A 21563-nucleotide genomic window follows, 5' to 3' on the forward strand; every position below is an offset into this window, starting at 1 on the left:
ATTTAAAAAAATACTGACCATATTAATAAATAATCCCATTTTCATAATCTTTTATATAAAAATTACACCTTTTCTATGAAATAGAACTGTCTCTCTTTCCAGATCCTTGCAGTAGTTTACTGCAAAGTCTAAACAATTTCAACTTTAATAACTTTTATAATAATGCCTATGAACTCCTCTTTCTATGCTAAACAGAAGCAGAGCTACCTAACTCAGACATGTAATAAATAATTTAGCATCCATTATTAAAACGTCATATATTGCACGTGTGCTTTCAAAATATTTTATCATAAATCTAGCATTCCAAGTAACCAGAGCAACTGCAAACATTTGATATTTAGAGGATGGAGCTGATATGGTCTCTCAGATAATTTTTAAAAAGTAAGAGTATTCTCCGCATTGTGGACAGCTCAGCCTTAAAAGAAGCTTTGCAATTTAATGATGAGTGGAGCTTGGTTTCACATCTATTCCAGGAACTGTGACAGGGCACAGGAGCACACTCATCCTCCCTGCACAGCCTGGCCAGGGCAGAGGGAGCTCTGCCATCAGCCCCCCTGAGCGCTCCCATCCGGACATACGGGCTCCCCCTTGGGAATCAAATGACTCAACTGGGACAGGGACCAAGGGCAGGAGGAGAAACCTCTCACTGGATTGACACTTAATCCTAGATGGCATTTCTGTCATTTCCCTTGCCAGGAGGAGCAGCAGGGCAGCTTGGACACAAGGTGGGCCTGGCTGCCCTCAGCACACACAGGGGCTGCACTGCACTCCCTGCCTGGCTCCTGTGACAGCCCTGAAGCCACCAGTGGGCTGCTTGTGCCAAGGCAGAAAATATCTCCCCACCCACAGGAGGCATTGAGCTATTTATGCATTATTTGCACTTTCATGTGATCTTTTCTTTTTCCTCAAATAGTTTTACCCAGGAGAAGGAAGGAAGAGGCAAAAAGATATTTTCTCATTTAAATATGCATTACTAAGTCATAGGCTATCATTCTAATAAGTTTAAGATATATCGGTTTACTGGCAAATAAGTTTGCATGTGTATTTAACAATTTGATACACATCAGCATTCTGTAACCCTGGACCTTGTGTCTCTCCAAGAACAAAAGCATTTCACTTTCCATCATCTCACTCAAGCACATCATTTCAGTAAAAGCAATACAAATCTCCTCAACAGAATACATGCAATTAGGAAAATGCACATGGCTGTTCATGTAAGGCATGCTCAGAGTTGTACCCACAGAATCCAGCCCTATTTTTTGGTATTCACACATTCCACTGCTCCCTAAAAAGAGGGTGTGGCAGAAACAAGCAGAGGATGCAGGGCAGGGTTCACTGATGAATTTAGGAGAGGCTGGAGCAGCTGCTCATCCATAGCATTAAGTAAAATCATAAACAGCACTCGAAGGTGGAGGACCTCTGAAGGCAAACCTTACTCCACAGAGATCTCTCTTGCTCAACTGTGCAACACAAAGCACAAAAAAACCTCCCAAACCAGCCCCCAGATCTCTACACACTTCTTTCATACGCAGCCTTGGAATAAACCCAGTTGGAAATCATGGGGAATCCCTGATCACAGGTAGACCGACTTTCTGTAGAAATCCATGCAAATAAATAAACTGGCATCTTATCAGCCTATAAAAATGTTACAACTGCCTCATATTCAAAAATAGTTCAGGGTTGTGGTTCTCAACCTGCAACCCAGAAAAAAAAAAAAGCCAAGCATTTACATAATCAGTTTATAAAGGCATATTTCTGAAGAAAAATTCCATTAAAGATCAGAATGTTACGTAATTACTGCTTAGAAGAGGATGATATAAATATTCCTATCAAATGTCCTTTGCATTATTTATTTTAGATACTTAGATTTACTTTAAGAGAAAAACAATAAGCATTCTGGTGTCGTAAGCTGACTAGAGATACTGTAAGTGCAGGCAAAATCTTGGGGGACAAACTGCACAAACCATTTAATGCTGCAATTCACTCATTAGGACAATAACTCAAATGTGTGCTTGATTTCCAAAACACCATGTTCAAATCTGATCTCAGGGAAAGACAAGAAACTAGAGAAGTATTCGTACGAAGAACACTGTTCAACTGCATCTCTAATACCAATTTTGATTTCAGCAGTTCTTGACTCTTTCAGATTCATGATAAAGGAGTAACAAAGGCCTGGATATATCTTTCTAAGGAGAGAATAAAGAGGAAAAAAGATTGAAATAAGGCATCCCAAATTTTCAAAGGGCCCTTTCTTCTAATCTAACTGCTTGGATAATGCGTCCAGAGTGGCATTTTGTAATGACAGCAACTTTCCAACAAATCAATAGTTATTTAATTCCCAACAAGCTCTCGAGTCCATTAAACCTGATTACATTCACCCATTTCAGTTGGGTGCAGTTATTTTTCCTACACCGGCACTTAATCTATAACAGGAACTTATGAGAACTTTCAAAAGCAATTTCAACATCAATCAGCATAGAGTGAAAGGCACGATTTGCTTGTAATTATTTATTGGACAGGATGGCAGAGGGTCTGAGTGAGCTCCAGAGTCCGACCTTCACCCCCAAATTCTAATGGATATGAAGGCCTGCTGGATGTGTCTCACTGCATGGAAAGCAGCCTCAGCTCACACATCCCACAAGACACAGATTCCCAATACCTGATTAACGGCCACTGTGCAATGCTATATTTCTATTTTAGACATATGTGTCTGATATTAAGTCTGAAAGTGAAGAACACAACCCACAGTCTTCTATTACTGGAGGGATCTATATGGAAACCCACCTGTTTCATGCTGTGATTGCCCCTCTAAGGCAGCAAAGTGCTGGAGAAAAGGAGCACAATGAAGGTTTCCCCTTTCCCTCACGGTTAAATTCACTTATCCCTAGCACAGCACAGAAATGCCCTAACACACATTTGTGTCTTGACCCTGTCAATGCACAATATCCAACAGCAGCCACTCAGATGGTACAACTCCATCAGAACTTATAAATGTTGACTTTTCCTGGTGTCTTCTAATACTGTAAACAACAGGATACTTATTGCTTAATTAGCATCTACACAATCTATTCAGAATCCCAAGTCTAACAGAAGAAAGTTCAGTAGCACCACTTTTTGATAAAAATAAAATAATAGCAAAAGCAAACACAACAATGACAACCTGGTAGCTGCCAGCTGACTCCTAAATATACAGAACTCTTTCCCTGTAGCAAGATCTTACATTTGAGGGCTCAAAGGAATTAATAGGATGTGCATAAATATTCTTTGCAGGTGATATATTTCTATACACACAAAACCACAACCCCTTTTTCATTCCGTGGGACGCATAACATATGAATTAATGCATATTTAACACTATTCCTATTTGCTGTGCTAAAACACTTAACCTAAACACATCATGGTAAGTTACTTTGTCTTCTGACCTGCCGTGGGAATGCTGACTCCCTCAGAAACCTAGAATGGATAGCAAATCCTCTGCCCTGTGGTCAACCTCGTGAAGCAAAGGCATGAATGTTAAACAGCAGACAAATCAATACAAGCAAATATAGCTCAACTACACCATTTATTCAGCCATGAGAGATGTCAATACACAGATTAGGGTGATCCATCTTTTTGATTTCCTACTGTCTTCTCACTGACTACATGAGAGCTTTTGCCTGTATTAAAAGTGTTTGCTTTCTCAACCATAAAAATTCCAATTATTGCTCTAAGTGCACTAGAGTTAAGTTGCTTGTTGGAAGCGGCCTTGCATTACCTGAACAAGTCCAGCGAAGTATGGTGCTGCAGGCAGAATCATTGGCACTCCATAGGGATGTAGCAAAACTCCTTGAGACGACAACATGGTTTAAGTGATAGTATTACTCCCACTAAAGCTAAACACATCAATTGAAAGTTAGGGGAAAATCTATATACCAACTTCTTCCAAACTCAGAGCTAGAACCAAATAACTTCTGTCAGGGGCAAAGCCCACATCAGCTGTAAAAAAAAGAAAAAAATTGACGTCAGCAACACTTAATGTTAAAATTTTCTTCAGAGACAACAGATAGAGACAACAGCTGCAAACCTAACTCTACCCAAAAAGGAAGGTGCTATTTTGGGAGCAGCTTAAGTAACATGACTAGCCAACTACTCTTCATCAGTTCAGATTTTTAACTACTAAACACATAGAGATCAAATTCTGTAGAGATCTACCGATTAGAAATAATTTTTCCTATCAGTTCTGGCATACACACGACAACAGTTACTATCAGAAGCCATTTTCAAAATAACCAGGTTTATCATGATAGCATTATTAGACATTTTCTTGAATTTATAAACTGCTAAACAATGTTCATGTGAGGATTTACACTTCAGTGTGTTATACTGGGTATATACTCTGGTTTGATTAATTATATTTTTCTTGTTTGTTTTGAATAAGTGAGCTAATGCAAGCTAACGACTTCTATTAGTGTAAATTATATTTTAATGGCTTTTCTAACCTTTCACAACATCTATGTTGTTAAATTGATCATAACTATTTTAAAAGAACACATTTTCCCATTAGAGTATTTCAACCCTGTTCTCCAAATCAACTTACACTACTGGTCTAAGAGACAAAGGACTGAAATTTATGCTGGTTTCTTCCCTAAATCAAAACAGATTTGACTTCAAATGTACTGCTTGCAAGATATTCTATTCCACAGCTCGTTTTTACTTTAGACAAAACCAACTTAGTCATTAACACCTGTTTTATGTGCTATGTATCTTCTATTGCAGATGTAACTGATGACAAGAATTACAATTGAGCAAGACTTTATTTCAATAAGGAATTAGTTAGGTACTTACAACTCCACGTTACAAGCGAAATAAAAAAAAAAAAAAATCTCCTACAGTCTTCGAATTATCAGGGTGCTTCACACCACTAATTTCAGTTACTTGATTCCGTTGCGTAATTACTTTTCCAGATAACTAATTGCAGACAAGATTTGATGTGATACTCAATTATTTAATGTCACATTTTGGCCATCGCGGAAGGTTCGCGGTAATTGATTCTCGCGTACCGGGGCGGCCGTGCTGCAGGATTTGGAAATCTCCCTGAGCAGCTGCCTGCTGGCCCTCCCCAGTGCCAGCCTTACCCCTCTGCTAACTTTAGATGTGGAATTGTGACCCTCGGTGATGCTCCCGGCAGGAGCTGCCAGCGAGGCCAGCGATTGTCACATGATGGAGAGATGTTTACCCCGCTCCAGCTCCTGTTTCAGAGCTGCTTCACTTGGCTCTTGGGGATGCTGCTGCTCTCACTGCTTATCTGACCATGCTCAGCTATAAATCCTATTTCTTGGTCTTATCTTACCAAGGAAGAGAAACTCTGCAGTTTAATTACTAAGCAAGCTGACACATCATAGATTTTTTTTTTTCCAAAAGATTGTCATTAATTCCAATACGAAACCAGTCACTAATGTTCACAGAGAAATACATAAACAAAAGGTATACATGAGAAAGTGTGCAGTCACAACTCACTTATTAAAAATACTTAATTTCTAAAAAAGAATAAAAGTTCATTTTAACTATTCCTTATTTGTTTTGTCTAGCAGAGTGAGCTGCATTTGAAAAGAAAGCAGATTTCTTTCACCCAGGAATGGAGATTATAAAATGGATTCTGCAAGCTTTACTCAAATGACTCCAGTGGGACAACTGACATAAATACAGACAGTTAAATTGCTCTGTAAAATACCTGGCAGGTTTTTTTGTTTCAGCATGTATATATTTGATAAGATGTTAGAAAAACCTGAGGAGGAAGATTTGCACAGGAAAGCGCAGGCTCAAGGGAAGCTTTTCTGTGATCTATTTTGGGACAGATTTTTTTAACATTTTCTTTAATTATTTTGGCACAAGGCAACCTGCTGATGAAATTTCCTGATGACACAAAGTTGGAAGGTACTGTCAAAACTGGAAAGGATAAGGATATTACATAGAAAAACTGCTAAATCTTATGGGCTGCATTAATCAAAATTCAATAACACAAAATGCAAGATCATGCTTCTCCTAATGACACAAACTTCAGAGCTAACCTCAGGAGGAAGAAAAGCAACATCTCATTGCATCTGTTTAAAGAATTTGAGATGCTAGTGAGATGCAAACAGGAAAAGGAAAATCATCAGTATTTCTTAATTTTAATTCTTAATTATTTCTTAGAGGTACTTCCAACAGAATACAGTTCTCTTCATCCACATTAAACACACAAAAATAAAAAGGCCAAATTCAAATACAACCATTATGTTGTGTAAATTCCTATTTGTGTTCAGGGGAATGGAACAACTCTGTTGCAACAGAAACCTAAATTTGATTTGTTTATCCCAGCAAAGCAATCTGTGAATAAGGAAGAAAACAGTAGGAGGAAGAGACTAAGCTAAGGACAATCCTGACACTCTAAAAATCCAGAAAAACCTAGTTATGAATAAATTTAGGCTGAACATATTTTTCCAAGTTCGGGGTGGTTTTTTTTGAAGTATTTTGGTCTTGTCTAGTGAGGGTCTAGAACAGCCTTGCAAATCCAGAGTAACAGAAAAGGGTGGCTTTTAACAGAAAATGATGCAAATAGCAGCGGTAGTGTGAATTCAGCAGCTTCCAGGAGGACACTTCCAGCCCTTTGCAAGCAGTATAAACATTGCAGAATAACACAAACATCAAATTTCTGAGAAGCATTGCCATTTCCTACAGTGCAGATAGCAATACACAAAAAAACCCCAATGGAAATAAACCGTAATTACCTGTTTTAATGCAAGGACGCTTTGCTTGCCTCACTATAACAACATGTTATAGTCTGGGTGACATATATATATATATATATAGTTATATATATGTCTGGGTGTGGGGCACTGCCCTGGTGGCTGGGCTCTGAGGTGATGTCCCATGTGTGCACCAGCTACCTAAGGTCTCACAAACCTCTGGGAATCAAAATCCCAGAAGCACAACAGAGCTTTACTCGCGTCTCTGCCCCAGGATCAGAGCTTCTGCCAATGCCTCCACATCAGCTCAACACATTTCCTCTCCCTCCCAGCCACACAAAAAGGAAATTTCACTAGAGTTTTACAGTTGGCTGTTAGTTACTATCAGTGGTCACTCCTGTTCTGCTGCAATGTGTTGAATAAATGAAATATGACCCCTAAGAGTGCTGAGGAATGAGAGAATGAGCCAGAAGAGTATTGGTAAAGCTGAGAGTTCTGCTTCACTTCAGCATGATTAAGGTCAAGCACGGACCTAAACATTTCTGGGAGGACAAAGCCAGAATGGTCAGGACATGGACATGGAGCACCTCTCTGATGTCCCCGGTGGTGCCAGCACCCATTTCCTACCCACTGCTGCAGGGCTCCTTCTCCCTGCAAAAAATTCACTCTGTGTGTGGGTGGAAATGGGGAGATCATCTATTTTAAACAACTACACAGCTTCCATTTCCATTGCCTTCTAGAAAATTATAATGCTGTTAGGAAAAACCAAACAAAAGCCGTGTTAAGCCATTTTCAGTGTGTTCATAGAGGGTATGCTACTTTCAGCTGTTCGCAAGCCCTAGTTGGCTTTGGTTTCTTTCATTAAAAATTGTAATGGATTTTCTGAAACTAAAAATTGATTTCAGCAATGAGAGAGGAGGAATGAACAAGAAAGGCACATGAATGCTGGCTTTAGATGTAAAATGTATATACACAAATAAAATGCACAATCTTATTTGTTTCAACTATGCAGAACTTTGCAAAAGGCAGGTTTTATTAACGAAAAGCTGCTTTTAAAGGTGAAGAGCATCGCTTAAGCAAGGAAGGGTAGGAGTAGGTGGTTACAAAATTCATATGTACTTCAGGCCCAGCAATCTAATACCAAACTCTCATGTTTTAGCACAGAACTGAAGTACTGACAGGAGCGTTCTAATAGCAATTTCATTGAAGGTTTGCTAAAAAATCATTTAAATGGGAAGGAAATAGAGACTGCTGTACAGTATAGATGCAGAGATACAGAAATAAAGCTAAAAATATGCCTGAAAACTGTACTACACATTCAGGAAGAACAAGAAAAATGAAAATGGTGCAAGAAAGATCAGATTTTTGATTCCACCTGCATATAAGCTGTAAATGGCACATTAGACAATGACCAAAATACTTCCCCAGACAAAAGCATATGCCTAAGTTTTGCTATGGTACAAGGTGGGAAAAAATAAAGAAAAGAAAAAAGACTTGAGCAACTTCCCTGGGGCCACAATGCCTGGAAAAGGCAGATCCCTGCAATGCAGTCATCAGCCAATCAATGATGTATGCTCTAATCAGATTCTGACAGAAGTAATCTATTTAGACCATCTTTCTGCCAAATAATTAATTCTTCTTAATGCCTGTATCTAGTTCAAAATACCACAAACAATAGTTCTTCCAAATGCTGCACAACACCAACAAACTTCAAATAATTTCTGCTTCCTTCCTACACTGGCCTCACTTTCCTGTCTCTCAGACCATAAATAATTCAGGTACCACTTTGGCACCCTCTTCAGAGCTTATGCTATGGCATATTTAAATCTTTCAAGTTCAAGTCTCCCATTTCTGATCACATTTTCCATTGTCCACATGTTCACCATCTTCTCTTTAAGGTTTCTCAGAGGTTTTCTGGTATAAAAAACCCCAAAACTGAAAGGAAAAATTGGTTTCTGAGTCTCCTGATAATTTTCCTCATTCACAGCAAGTTTAGATTATTGTCTCTAAAAAAGGATTACCAGCCATCAGCAGCACAGATGCTTTGAAAGAGAAGGTGAGCTGCTGTTGATTAGCATTGCCTGAGGTGATCTGGCATTAAAGGAAGTATTGACAGGCAGAAAAAGCTGTCCTGCACATCTCCCCCCACCCTTTTCAAGCATGTGGGAGACAGCATATTTACAATTAACACATTTTTCTTCTGAAGTTAAAGTTGCCATTGAAAAATTACATATGCATCTAACAATTACATTAGCTCTTGTGAGCACATTAAAAACTAGCAGCAGGTCAAGATGAACCCAGCTGATTCTTCAGGCAGAAAACAACAATGCTTGAGTTGCACTGTTCAAATTTTAGCCTCTTTCTTCTAAACATACAATGATAATAAGCTTGGAAATTTCAAAGATAAATAAATAATCCCAGTCCTGCCAAATACAGGAGCTTCACACAGGAGCAAAAACTTGGGAAAGATGTCTGGGAAATTATTTGTAGCCCTAGGGAAATTAAGGCTGTTGCCCTGTAGGCCAATTGGCCTAGCAACACTTAAAGTGCAATATTTCAGTAAATGTTGGTTTCTGAGCACACAGCCATTCCTTTCCCTCTGGTTTCACCTTCCTTTCCTACTGTCAGTGCTGTGGTCTGGGCCATGGGCTGCTGCAGCATCTCACTGGCTATTTACTTTGCATTTCTTTTGGAGTGCTCCCATAAAGATCACTTCTTTCTCTAGCTGCACTGCCCCAAAACACATCCTTTTATTGCCTTTATCCAGCACTTGTCATCCCCTTCAAGGGCTCACTTCAGCCTGTTCCTACCCAGGCTATTACTGTCAACAACTCGAAGATGAACGTCCTTTGTCTTTCCTTGGATATTGTGCTCCTTCACCTCCTAACCAAACTCCAAATGGCATTGATGCTTTCTCCTGAAATTGCCTGCTACCAGCTAAGACTTTCTCTAAACACGTCTGAGCATTCTCTTTCAGCCTATAAAACCTCCTCTTGCCACACAAAAACACAGATGGGGGATGAACTGACTGTCCAGTGGCATGGTGACCAATATCCCTGTTCCTCAGCAGGTCAGCTCTAATTTGTATCCATCTCTGATTGTAAATTCCCTTGAAAAGAATTGAATCAGGTACAAGGAGGTCACCACAATGACAGCAATATAAAAGAACACACACACTTATAAGATACACATCTACTTAGCTTCACTTTTCCCAGAACTCTTAAAGGCGAGGCTTGCCCTCTTCTACATCTTGGAAACCCTCACTCCCTGCTTAGACTGGATTGCTGAAGAATCAGAACTTGTCCCCTGACAGCAGGGAGAGTGATTTACCCTTCAGTGAGTCGCAGGACACCTTCACTTACATAGGTGATAAATGTATGCTAGAGAGAAGCAGCAGGTTAAAACTGGAGTTAAGGATCCCTCTGTGCCTGGACTCGCCTTGGGCTACCACAGAAACCTAAGGACCTGTCAGCAGCTCTACTTATCAAGGCACAAAAGCCAAGAACAATCTCTCAACAGATATTCTCTGAAAAAAACCACAAATATCTACAGGTGTCTTTTAACTCAGCTGCACTATCATACCAGTTAAAAAGATTCTGGATCACAGCCATATTATTATCCCAGCATTTGTGTCAAAATTAAAGCAGGATGGAACTGAAAGCTTCAATTATTCCACGTGCTGTGCTTTGCATTAGGAAAAAGAATGACATTGGACTGCACGGTGCCATGCAGAAAGGCCACAAAAGCTCCTAAAGCTACAAAAAGTGGCGGAGCACACCTCCACAGGCCTGCACAACTCTGTTTGTGAAAGAGGCTTCTCTGTGTGCCTCCTGGATCACTCAGAAAAGTTGGCTGCAGACCTGTAGAAAAATACTGTTGCTTTAAGTACCAAGAGTTGATTTTGACACGCAGACACCACAATTTATTCACAGCACTCAAGATGTGTTACCAAGTTCTTCACTTGTTTCCTCTGCCTCATGAGCACTGCATTGTTTTCCTTCTCTTGCAGAGAGTTCCATGCTGGCTTTTGTTACATAACTCTTATCAGCTGGATATCTGTACCAAATCACTTCAATTTTCCCTGTTGGCCCTTTTGAGAACACACTCTCTCCCATCTCCATGCTAGTTCTGATATCTCTTTCTACTCAGCTCTTGAGATTATCTGTGTTTTCTAAACCAGCTGAGATTAGCCTCCAATCCATGAGAAGTTAAGCAGCTTAGAAAATTTTGTATGAAACATAGAACACATTCAAGATCTCATGCTTGTTTGATATCGTGCAGTTACACAGACTAACTGCTGGAAATTATGTACACCTTTCACAAATGATAAGCAGTATCACATCTTTAATAAAGTCTCAAGTTGTGTGTATGCCTATTTCACAAAATATGTAGTAGACTCATACCTGCATATATCTTCCTTAATATCTTTCATTTATTCTTCTCCTTTGTGTACTGAATACAGGATGACCAAGAAAGATGTATTTTTGCATGTATTTTGTCAGCAGGTAAGAACAGGCTGTAATCTTCCCTTAGGGTATATTCATTTGCAATTACAGCCCAGCAGCAACAAAAATATTTTTCCTTGCAAATCAGGAACAGACTGACTCTAACCAATACCCACTACTTATAAATCTTAGTGATATGCCCAAGCCATGCCATGAGAGCTCTCCATCCATTCCAGACAGGATTTTGGGCAACATCTAGCACTAATCAGTCTCAGCACCTGTTCATGGCCATATTCTTATGGGCACCAACCAACACCTCCAAGAGGATCTCAGGAATACACCCAAGCTGTACAAGAGATAAACCTGTCTGTCACTGTCACATCCCAGGCTTTAGCTGTGTGCAGATGACAGACATGACTGACAGCCACATATTTTTATTGCCAGATCTGGTCAAACAGACTCTTCTTTATTGCTGTAGTCAGGCTACTCTAACTACAGTATCACAGGAAGCTATGACTTCTTCTTGACCCCAATTAGAACATTCATTATTCATCAAAGTAACGTTTTCATTTGCTTCCCTTGGGAACAGCAGAGTATCACTGTGAGGATCTTTCAGTACAACTTCACCCCCTTAATACACTCAGGATTTGCTGACAAGTAACAGCTACTTATTCCCCCGAGTCAAGCTCATATTAATAGGACTGCACAGTGAATCATGAGCTGGTATTAAACCCTGCCTCCTGCCTGTATAAATACATCACTCAAGCACCCTACCATGCCAAGTGCTGTGGTTTGATTGCAGAAACCAGCAGAGGGTAGATATCCTCAGTGAGCAGGGTGCCTTGGAGAAACAACCAATTCAAACCCCAAAATAATAAAGACCCTATAGGTCTTGAAAGGGATCAGAGGGAATTTCTGTTCACTACTGACAAGTTTCATATTTTCAAGAGATAAAACACCAAGACTTGAAGGCATTAGATGTAATGTAAGTCATAGCTCTACTCAAGACACTGGCAGTAGTTTAAGTACTGAAGTTTAGCCAAGAGCTACAAGCAAGGAGCATCTAAAGCAGGCAGGATTCAGGATTTGGCTGAAAGCATTAGAAAGCTCAGCTGACAGGAAGTTTGCCTCCAAATCTGAAAGTTAAGAAAGCTTTTTCAACTTCATTGCTACTTAAAATCTGAAGTTAATTCGGTCTCACAGGTATTTGCTAATGCACTCGTTTGGAGACACACCTATCCCACTCCTAAACTCAGTGTGGGATCTTACACTGGGCCTACCCAGGCCAAGCTAAAGCCTGGCTTTCCCTGAGATGGGTCACATCTCTTCTGCCCCAGTCTGAGGGTCTGTGTCTGAAGCCAGATAATGTCAGTGGGGTGCTCTGGTACTCTGCAGGCACCTCTTTGTAAAGAGCTGGTACACAGGAGAATTAATTTGGAAAAACAAAATTCCCTGGATTAAGCTTCAAGAAATCTTCCTGGTAACACAGTAAATAGCTCTCACCTGAAAGAATCATACCGTGTGTTTACTGTTCTCCCTTCCCCTAAGACCTATTAAAAATATTCTACGTATTCATTCCACATTCCAGTCCTATGTATCTTTCAGCAATCTCAGTGGGTACATAGGAATACTTGATTTCTAATGATGGCTCTCACAAATTTCTCAGGAAAATGTAAAGCTGGGGGGATCATGCTACTGCTCAGAATAACAGAGGAGGAGAGAAAGCTCCTAAGATCAGAAAACCAAAACACTGCTTTATCAGTGCCAGACGGTAAAAAGCCTTTCCTGCCACACACTTTTTTACTTTTTGTCCATTTGATATTAGGAGTGAACAGAGAAATAATGGCCTTTTTAATCTCACCTTCATTTAGGTTATAATCAACCTGTGCCAGTGCCCTTGGAAGGGACCAGCAAAGGACTGGGATAAATTTATACAGAGAAGGCCAACAGAAGAGGATTATTTCTATTTTTATTGAAATCAGCGCTTTAGTGAATACTCAAGTTATTAGGTGGACATTAGTAAGATTTTTATTGCTGCAAGAAATAAGACCAAGAATAAGTAGTTTCCTTCTAAGACCTCAAAAGTTGTCAATTCTCCTGCAGTGCACAACCAGGGAATCAGAGAGCAAAAATTGAACTCAAACTCTTTGACTGACAGCATCTTACCTTCTCTCAAAAGTTTTTCAATAGTGATTTGTTCCTAACCAAAGGAAATGACATATCTGATACTATTTAGTAAAGAGCTAAACCAACAAAATACATGTGACTCAACACCAGGAACAAATATAAAGAAGAAATGTAATATTCCTTTGCAAGTTTCAATTTGAGGTGCTCAACAAACATCAACTGTACAGGAGGTTCATAAGACAGACCTGACTTTTGCACATCTGGATTATAAATGCTATTATTGGAACATCTCCCCTGCATTGCACTGACAGAAAAGCACTGAATAGCTGCTTCTACAGAGCTGTCAGATTTCAGGATAATTAATGAGGCAACTTGGAGTAATGGATTCTTACAGAAATTATTTCCAAAGGTTTTTATAATTACCTCTTTTTTTTCTTATTGATAAGTCTTCTTCACAGCCTCCCTTCTCAGATGCTTGTGTGACCTGGTACTAGTGCCTAACAATATTTGTGTTTTTGCACTGATATATTTGGCCATTTGTGGCCAAAGAGCTAAATTTCCTGATTTATCCTCAAACCTTCAGTCCTAATTAGCCCTTTAGGATCATATGAAGAAAACACTGAAGGATTTTTGCTCCACAGCCCTAACTCCTTGTGAAGCTCTGAGAGTCACCAGTGTCCATCACTCTCACAGATCAGATGCTGCCTGCTCTAAGTCAGCTGCCTTAATCAAGCTGAAAACAGCTTTCCCTTGGAGATTTTATAAAGCAGTGGCAAAGTTCATTTTCTTCTGGAAATGGGCACAAATTACTTGTACAATTTTTATGCGAATAAACATTTAAAACTACTCTTGAGCAAAATATACAAGAGCTATCTGACAGAAAATGCACATTCACTGTATGTTGCATTAATTTTACAGCAAAGCCAAGGCTAACACTCTCAGCAGAAGTCAATAAACTGATCCACTCCAGTAGAAATTCTGATCCTGCTTTTCTCACCAGGAAAATTCATGTCTGCATTGCATGCCAGAAAAAGAGCCCAGGAATGCTCCATTCCCACACAGGCTTCTGGAGACACCTGCCTGGGTTGTTCGGCTGCACACAAACACAAATGTTTGTTTATAATGAGCACTTCCCAAGAGACACCCCACCAAACAGATATTAAAGAAAATAAAAATTAAAATAAAGCCTTGTCTCATGCCCAGTTTCTGTTTTGAGGGGTTTCTGGAAACACCTTTAAAACAAAGTTCTCTGCAAAGAGCAGTACCCCAGCATTCCTTCCCTTCTTACAAAACTGTAACTACAAGTTCCTGTTTGAGTTTCCATTTATTAAAACTGCAAGAGTAATTCTCCACATCCACTGAGGAGCATCTACTGACACTTGAAGGGGCAGACCTGAAATGCCTGTTTAGATTCCAGGTAGGGGAGAGGGAGACTACAAAGTATTTCTAGCAAGCCCTTGCATTAAAAAAAACCCAAAAAACAAAACAAAAAAAAAACCACCAAAAAAACCAAATAGTGAAGAATCTTCATTCTATCCTGAAAATTATGGCTATTTTGCAAAATGAGATTTCAACAAGCACCTGAAACACTACACCACATCCTTGGGATGCATAATTTCCAAATAACCATGCTTCTTATACATTTTTTCCTTGAAATTAAGTTCTTTATGTACATAAAATGGATAGTTTAGTTCAGAGAATCACAGAATGATTTGGCTTGGAGGAAACCTTGAAGATGATGCGGTTTCAATGTTTCTGCCCTGGATAAGGGACACCTTCCATTAAAGGACATTTATCAGAGCTCCATCAGCCTGACCTTGAAATATTGCAGGGATGGGGCATCCACAGCATCTCACAATCCTCCCAGTATAACATTTCTTCCTGTAAACCTATTCTCAGTTTAAAATCATCCCCCTTGTCCTGTTACTCTGTGTTTTCACAAAATATCTCTGTCCATCGTTCCTGCAGGCTCCCTTCAGGCACTGGGAGGCCACAATTAGGGCATCCCAAAGCCTCTTTTTCTCCTGGCTGAACGATGCCCGCTCTCTCAGCCTTTCCTCACAGGAGAGGTGCTCCATCCCTCTCATCATCTCAGTGCCACCCCTGGATTTGCTCCAGCAGCTCACAGGATGGGTCAGGATGGAAAGGACCACAGTGGGTCCTTTCCTGGACCAGGGCCACCCCAGAGCACAGGAGTGTGTCCAGATGGTTCTGGAACATCCCCAGGGAGGGAGACTCCACACCCTCTCAGGGCAATCGGATCCAGGGCTGGATGCAGAACTCCAGGTGGGTCTCACCTCACAAAGGATTTTGAACCACCTTGTTCCAATGGAAACCTGCATTCCTGAGTCAGGCTCAGTGGATTAACAACATTGCCAAAGCCTCAGAGTTCCTGCTGTCAGGAGCAACCCCAGCAAGCTGCAGCTCTAGAACTGTGGGCAGTAGCAGCTCAGGAGCCGTGAAAATATTACAGGCTCATGTTCTCAAACATTTTTAATAGGTGACTTTCTGCAATGATAAAAGCTACAGAAAGTCTAATTTTAGGATCTGTTCATCATTTGTGTCTGGAACATTTTCTTCTACATTTTATTTTGAGGCAAAAACAAATCACATGCTGGGTAGTTGCAATCTTTTCAGTGATTTGCCTTAATGCATCCAGATACAGTATCGTGGATACCGGCGTTACATAAAGGAACTTCAAACAGTTGACAGGTACATTAAACCAAAACCAAATCAAAAGCAGATTAGCACACAAGCGCTTTTCCATCAGGGAATCCATTTGTACAAGAGTCAAGTTCTACAGAGACATCTCCCTGTCTGTACAGTACAACTTCCCTTGCCCAGGAGCACTGGGGATGCTCTGCCCTGAGTCAGATCTAAGAGAGGCAAAGCTGTTTGAACCTTGCCTTCCCCAATTGAGGCCTTGGTAACAGCACAAACCATTACTCAAAAATAGTTCAAGACACCTAATGATGCCTCTCTGTAGTAATAGTTTGTCAGTAGCTGTTTCAGTAATAAATGAAAGTTAATGCACATTTCTAATTTCTGAATTAGCATTCACAACTCAGACATTATTTCAATATAAAACATATGGTGAAATCAAATGAGTTGTGAGAAAATCAACTCAAGCCATAGAGAAACTTGAAATTCACCAGTAAATAAAAACTGCCAAGGATCATCACTTTTTTTAAAATGGAAAGGCATAAATTCAGCCAAAATAAAAGATTAGTGTGCAAATACTAGACGACTAATTACATAATGTACTTTTACAAAATTACATAATATGGGTGCAGCTTATTTCCCTGTTTGCTGTTTGAAAAATAGATTGTTTAATAACCCATCAAAGCTATCTGTAAACCACGGCAACAATAGAGCAGATGTTGACTGTTGTCTTGTGCCTCACAGACATAATTAAATACAATGAAACACTCACGCACCCAAATAATGGAGGACAAACAAATACAGCAATGCTGCTCTATAAACATAATAAACCTCATTTACTGGGCACCTGCCTTGTATTAATCTGTGATATTTAAACCAGCGAGGAAAGCAGAGAAGAAGGTATTGATTTGCCTGCAGACCACAAAAACTACAAAGAATTCCTTGCAGTATAAGGGAGCTGTGACTTGTGCAACACTGATCTCCACACTCTCGACTTCCACAGAGCTCAGAGGAGTCACCTTTTCTACTGTGACCAAGCCAGGACACAACAGCTGTGTTTTCTGTACAAAAAGGTACCTGAATTTATGACTCTGAACGATCCAAAAAGGCTAAAACACATTCATTGTGCCTGCTGTGTAATAGGAGTCTTAAGATGCCTGTGGAAAACCAGGTTCCCTTTGATGGCAAAACACATTCCCTGAAATTATTTCCTGTCCCCTCTCCCAGCCTGCTTTTAAAGAGGCAATGAAAAGCAAAGATTAGGTTCCATAACTATCCAACCAAGTGGTTTTCTGCTAGGACAATGTCCCATAGCATTCTTCAATACTCTAGTTCACATCAAAATTTCAGAGATGTAAAAAAAAAAAATCCTTATCTTCATTTCTATAATCAAATATAGATACATATTTTCTTTCATAGTATCAATATTGTTCCACTATTTGAAAAGGATAATTATGTAAATCAATACAAAATTAAGCACCTCATCCTGCAGTTGCTATTAAGGAACAGTTTCCAGGCAAAAAGACAACTTCAAAAACTATTACTCACGTGTATTGTAGAGGAACACTGAAGCTTATTTTTGCTAATAAAACCAAAAATTATTTTAAAATGATAATATTAAATAAAAGTTTTTATTTCAGGTAAAGAATATAAAACTGCTTTCCTTACTGCAAATGTATTTTGTCTTTATATTTCATTTATTTATTTCTAAGAAACAAGACAGACTATAATGTGATCTGCATCTCTTTATGGTAATAAAACCATGCTAGTCTCCTTCCATAGACAACAGTATAAAGCATAAATCCAAATGGAAAACAAATGGAAGTATAATGCCACTGTGAAGCAAACCAATCAACCCTAAAACAGCTGAGATAGATCTCATCCAGCAGTTCATTCATTCTTTATAGAAAAGAAATGAAAATATTCCTAGGTGTATCAGATTAAAAAAAAGAAAAAAAACCACAACAACCAACCACCCTCAGCAGCTCTGAAAGGTTGTAAAGCACTAAATTCCTTTGATTTATGAGGCAGCGTCCACCGCACTGAGCAAAACAACTCAGCATGCCAGGACCCTTTTCCCTGAAATTCCTTTATTAACAGAGCCCGGCTCTGTGAGTGAACAAAAGCACTGGTGCAGGGTGTATAAATCATTAATACTCTGCCTTGCAATGGCTGAATTTCCTGGGTGAGCTGGGAAAGCTTCCTGCACAACAGGGATTTTGGGCTTGGAATTGGCTGCTATGAAATGTACTTCATCATCCGCCGTGTTTGACGCTTCCCAATAGCTTTGTACTTTTCCTCTCCTTTCTCTCCCCCAAGCCCAGCAACTGCAATAGAAATTTATTGGATTTTATGTCTGCAAATAAAAGGAAGAGAAAAGCAGGAAAGGAGCAAGCAAGCCTATTTAGAAGCAGAATCTCTCCCTTTAATTTAAAGGCAGGTTGCGTGCAAGTAAAATGCAGTATTGAGAAATTAACTTGGAATTATAGTAATTTTTAATTTGCCACTCTAAACTGAAAAAAAAAAAAAAAAAACAAACCAATAATACAATCAAAGAAGGTTTACCCCTAAAAAGGAAAAAAGAATCAACTATCACAAAAAATGTGACTCCTCTCCAAATGAAGTAATCTTCTATTGAAGCATTTATTTTAATAGCAGGCAGGAAGAAGGGCACAGGAACTCCTGAACTCTGGTGTCTCAGTGTTTTTACTTTTGGTGTGTCAAAAAGCTTTGCAAAGAGCAACAGGCAGTTTCATGTGTACATGCCAACCCTGGTATTCCAAGTGAAGCTGGCAGATATGGTATCAAAGGGAAAGGAAAAAAATAAACCAAGCCCCTTGGAATTGCAGTTTCTGAATGTTCCTGTATTTTTGCAGCACGACTTGCTGAAGTTGGGTAGGGAATATCAAAACTACTTATCCTGCCCCTGAAGTATGTGCAATACAGCAACAGCAAAGTGGAATGTTTTCCCAAACTTTGAGATGAAATAGCAAGTAATCTTGATGAAACATTCTGTGCTGAAAGATTCCTGTTGAGGCTAGACTTGGGAAAACCAAAGAGCATGACAGACAGAGGAATGCTGAAAAAGCACTCTCAAACCATATGCCACCCATCAGGGAAAATGACACACATTGCAAAGGTAACTCAGGATCCCGTCAGGGTTCCAGCCAGGCCACAGCAAAATTCCAAAGGTAACCCAGCATAAGGTAACCCAGAATCAACCCCAATGGTAACTCAGCACCAATCCCAAAGGTAACCCAGCACCAATCCCAAAGGTGCCCAGCATCCATCCCAAAGGTAACCCAGCATCAGCACCCCTGACAAAAACATTCATCCCATCTAAGCCATAAATATTTAAGGCACTTGGAATGCTGCTTTGCAAAAGTGAGCAAGCTGAAGTCAGAAGAGGGAAACATTCCAGTGGGCCATTTTACACTTCTGCAGCCATCCAGCAGAGCTGAGATTACAGGAATAAGCCTGCAATGCATGCAGGAGTCCCTCTGCATTACACAATAATGACATCCTGAACGGAAATAAATGAAGCCCCTGCAGTGCTATTCTGTCAGCTTTTGAAAGTAAATAACTTCACTTCTGACAAGACAGAGACTTTTTTTTCCTCCTCCTGCCACAGAGCATTAATTGAGCCATGCAGCCATGTAACATCCCAGAGACAGGACTAATACATGACAAGGAAGAAAGCTTACAGAGGGGACACTCATGGAATACATGGGCTGCCCAAGTTCTTTTCACCCCCAAATTTTCACACTAGCTCTGTTTTGGCAAAATCTTCTTCTCAGGGTGAACTTTTAACCTTGTTTTTGCCTCCCTTTACCACATTTACTTTAACTTATTTCAAAGAAATGCTTACATTTCACACTGCTTCATCAAAAATTGTGCTTATCATAAGCGTGTATTTTAAAACTTCTTATCTTTCCTTGTTGGTAAATAAAGCTTCCTGCCCATAATCCATATCTGTAACTAATTATTTCATATATACAAGACTTACTGTCCACAACAGAGATAATGATGATTGCTATAAAACAAATGCTATGAGAGGCAAAACCAAAGAAGGCAACTTCAAAATTACATCACAATTAGAATAAACATGACTGCAAGCCAGTAGGAATTGAAGGAAGGCATATTATAAGTATATACACAAACCACAAATATGAGATGACAGTATAAAATTGATGTACAGTTACCAAAAAAAAAAAAAAAATCAAGATATTATCGTTAGGAAGAGCAACAATTTCTGGTGAATTTTGAAGTAAAGGGTTAAAAGGTAAATTTAAAGATGGTCCAAGATGAAAGTGCTTGCATTCTTATTCACGAGTACATGAACATCCTAAGTATTTCAGTTTTGAAGTACCACAGAATTTCTTTCCATATCTGGAGGAAAAAGCAAAAATCAGTGACTCACTGTGAACAAAAAATAATTCACTGAACACTTCAGTTCTTACTACAGTATCTAATTTTGATTCTGCCTGTGTTCAACACAACGAGAGAGAGCAGGATCAAAACACTGCGAGATCTCCCCACAGCTGGAGCCTGCTCTGGTGCAAAAGACCAAAGGCCCAACTACAACCAGCCAGGATAGCACAGACATTAGATATGCGATTTTCTCTAATTAAATTCACTGGGCTGCTGCACTGACAGAGTGGGAGGGGAAGCAAAATGTAAAAGAAGTCAATGGTGCTGCACTAGGCAACTCGGAGGGGAATGAGCAATGCCAGCAAGGAAATGACAGCAGGTTCTCAGGAGGGCTCTTGCACTACACATCACACTTTAAAACTGATAAATCAATCGCACATGCACCTTTAAAAGGCAGGAAAGCTTGAAGGATTCTTAGAGGGTGTTGACTTCTCCCTTCCACCAACATTATTCTAACTCTATAAAACAAGGTGATAAATTCCAGTGTCACAATTTTTATCACTTTCATTTATGCCACCTATTAAAAACTTCAAGAATATTTTTAGCAGGACTAATATTAACATGAGCATAGTACTTATTTACCAATGCAGAAATACACACATTGAAAACCAAAAAAAGGTCAGACTAGTTTTGAATGGCTATGGTAAAAAAAAAAAATCTAAAACTGAAATATCTATTGGCTGCCCTGAGAAAAACCCCTGCTTACATAACCACCACACACTTCCCTTGGCATAAAATACCATACCACTTTTTTTCTTTCCTCTTTTTGTTCTTTTTTCCCCCAGAAAATATCCATCCATACACATATACAGCAAATATAATGAATTGGGATAACTTACAAATAGCCCAACACGCAATATCCAGGCACCCCTTTTCAGATAAAGCCTTTTAAAATGTTCAAAGAGGTCACTTAGTAAAAAACAATGATTCTAAGCCAAAAATATTCACCTGCTCCTGTCACACTGAAGCTCCTTTGCAACTGCTCTTGTTCTTATAGTCCAAAGCAGCAGGTCACCTTCTTAACAGATTCTTCTGGTTTGTTGAGGAGTTTTTGTGTTTGGAGTTGGTTTTCTTTTTCTGGTTGGGGCTTTTTTTCCCCCCCTTCTTCTAGTATTTAAAGAGGAGAGTACTTCACTAAAGCACCTCCTCTCCTTTTGTGAGAGACTGACCTTGTTTGACAAGGCAGGAGCTAAAT

The 21563-nt window shown here is 39.5% G+C and overlaps 1 protein-coding gene across 50 annotated transcripts in view; it reads right to left on the reverse strand.

The window, feature by feature from the left end:
• The window catches only part of RBFOX1 (RNA binding fox-1 homolog 1), a 1150782-nt gene that overhangs the window by 234025 nt on the left and 895194 nt on the right, over positions 1-21563 (reverse strand). For 5 of the 50 annotated variants that reach the window (XM_014267478.3, XM_014267473.3, XM_014267477.3 and 2 more), the window contains one exon: positions 3755-3975. The exons of 44 other annotated variants lie outside the window; for them this stretch is intronic. In XM_014267478.3, coding sequence (XP_014122953.1) covers positions 3755-3841 — 87 coding nt within the window. In that variant the 5' untranslated portion in view covers positions 3842-3975. Of the gene's footprint in view, positions 1-3754; positions 3976-21563 lie in introns of those variants that run through there. One more of the 50 variants, XM_074553038.1, reaches the window with a different exon arrangement.

The sequence above is a fragment of the Zonotrichia albicollis genome, chromosome 16 (genome assembly GCF_047830755.1).
Source record: "Zonotrichia albicollis isolate bZonAlb1 chromosome 16, bZonAlb1.hap1, whole genome shotgun sequence".
Classification (NCBI taxonomy): domain Eukaryota; kingdom Metazoa; phylum Chordata; class Aves; order Passeriformes; family Passerellidae; genus Zonotrichia; species Zonotrichia albicollis.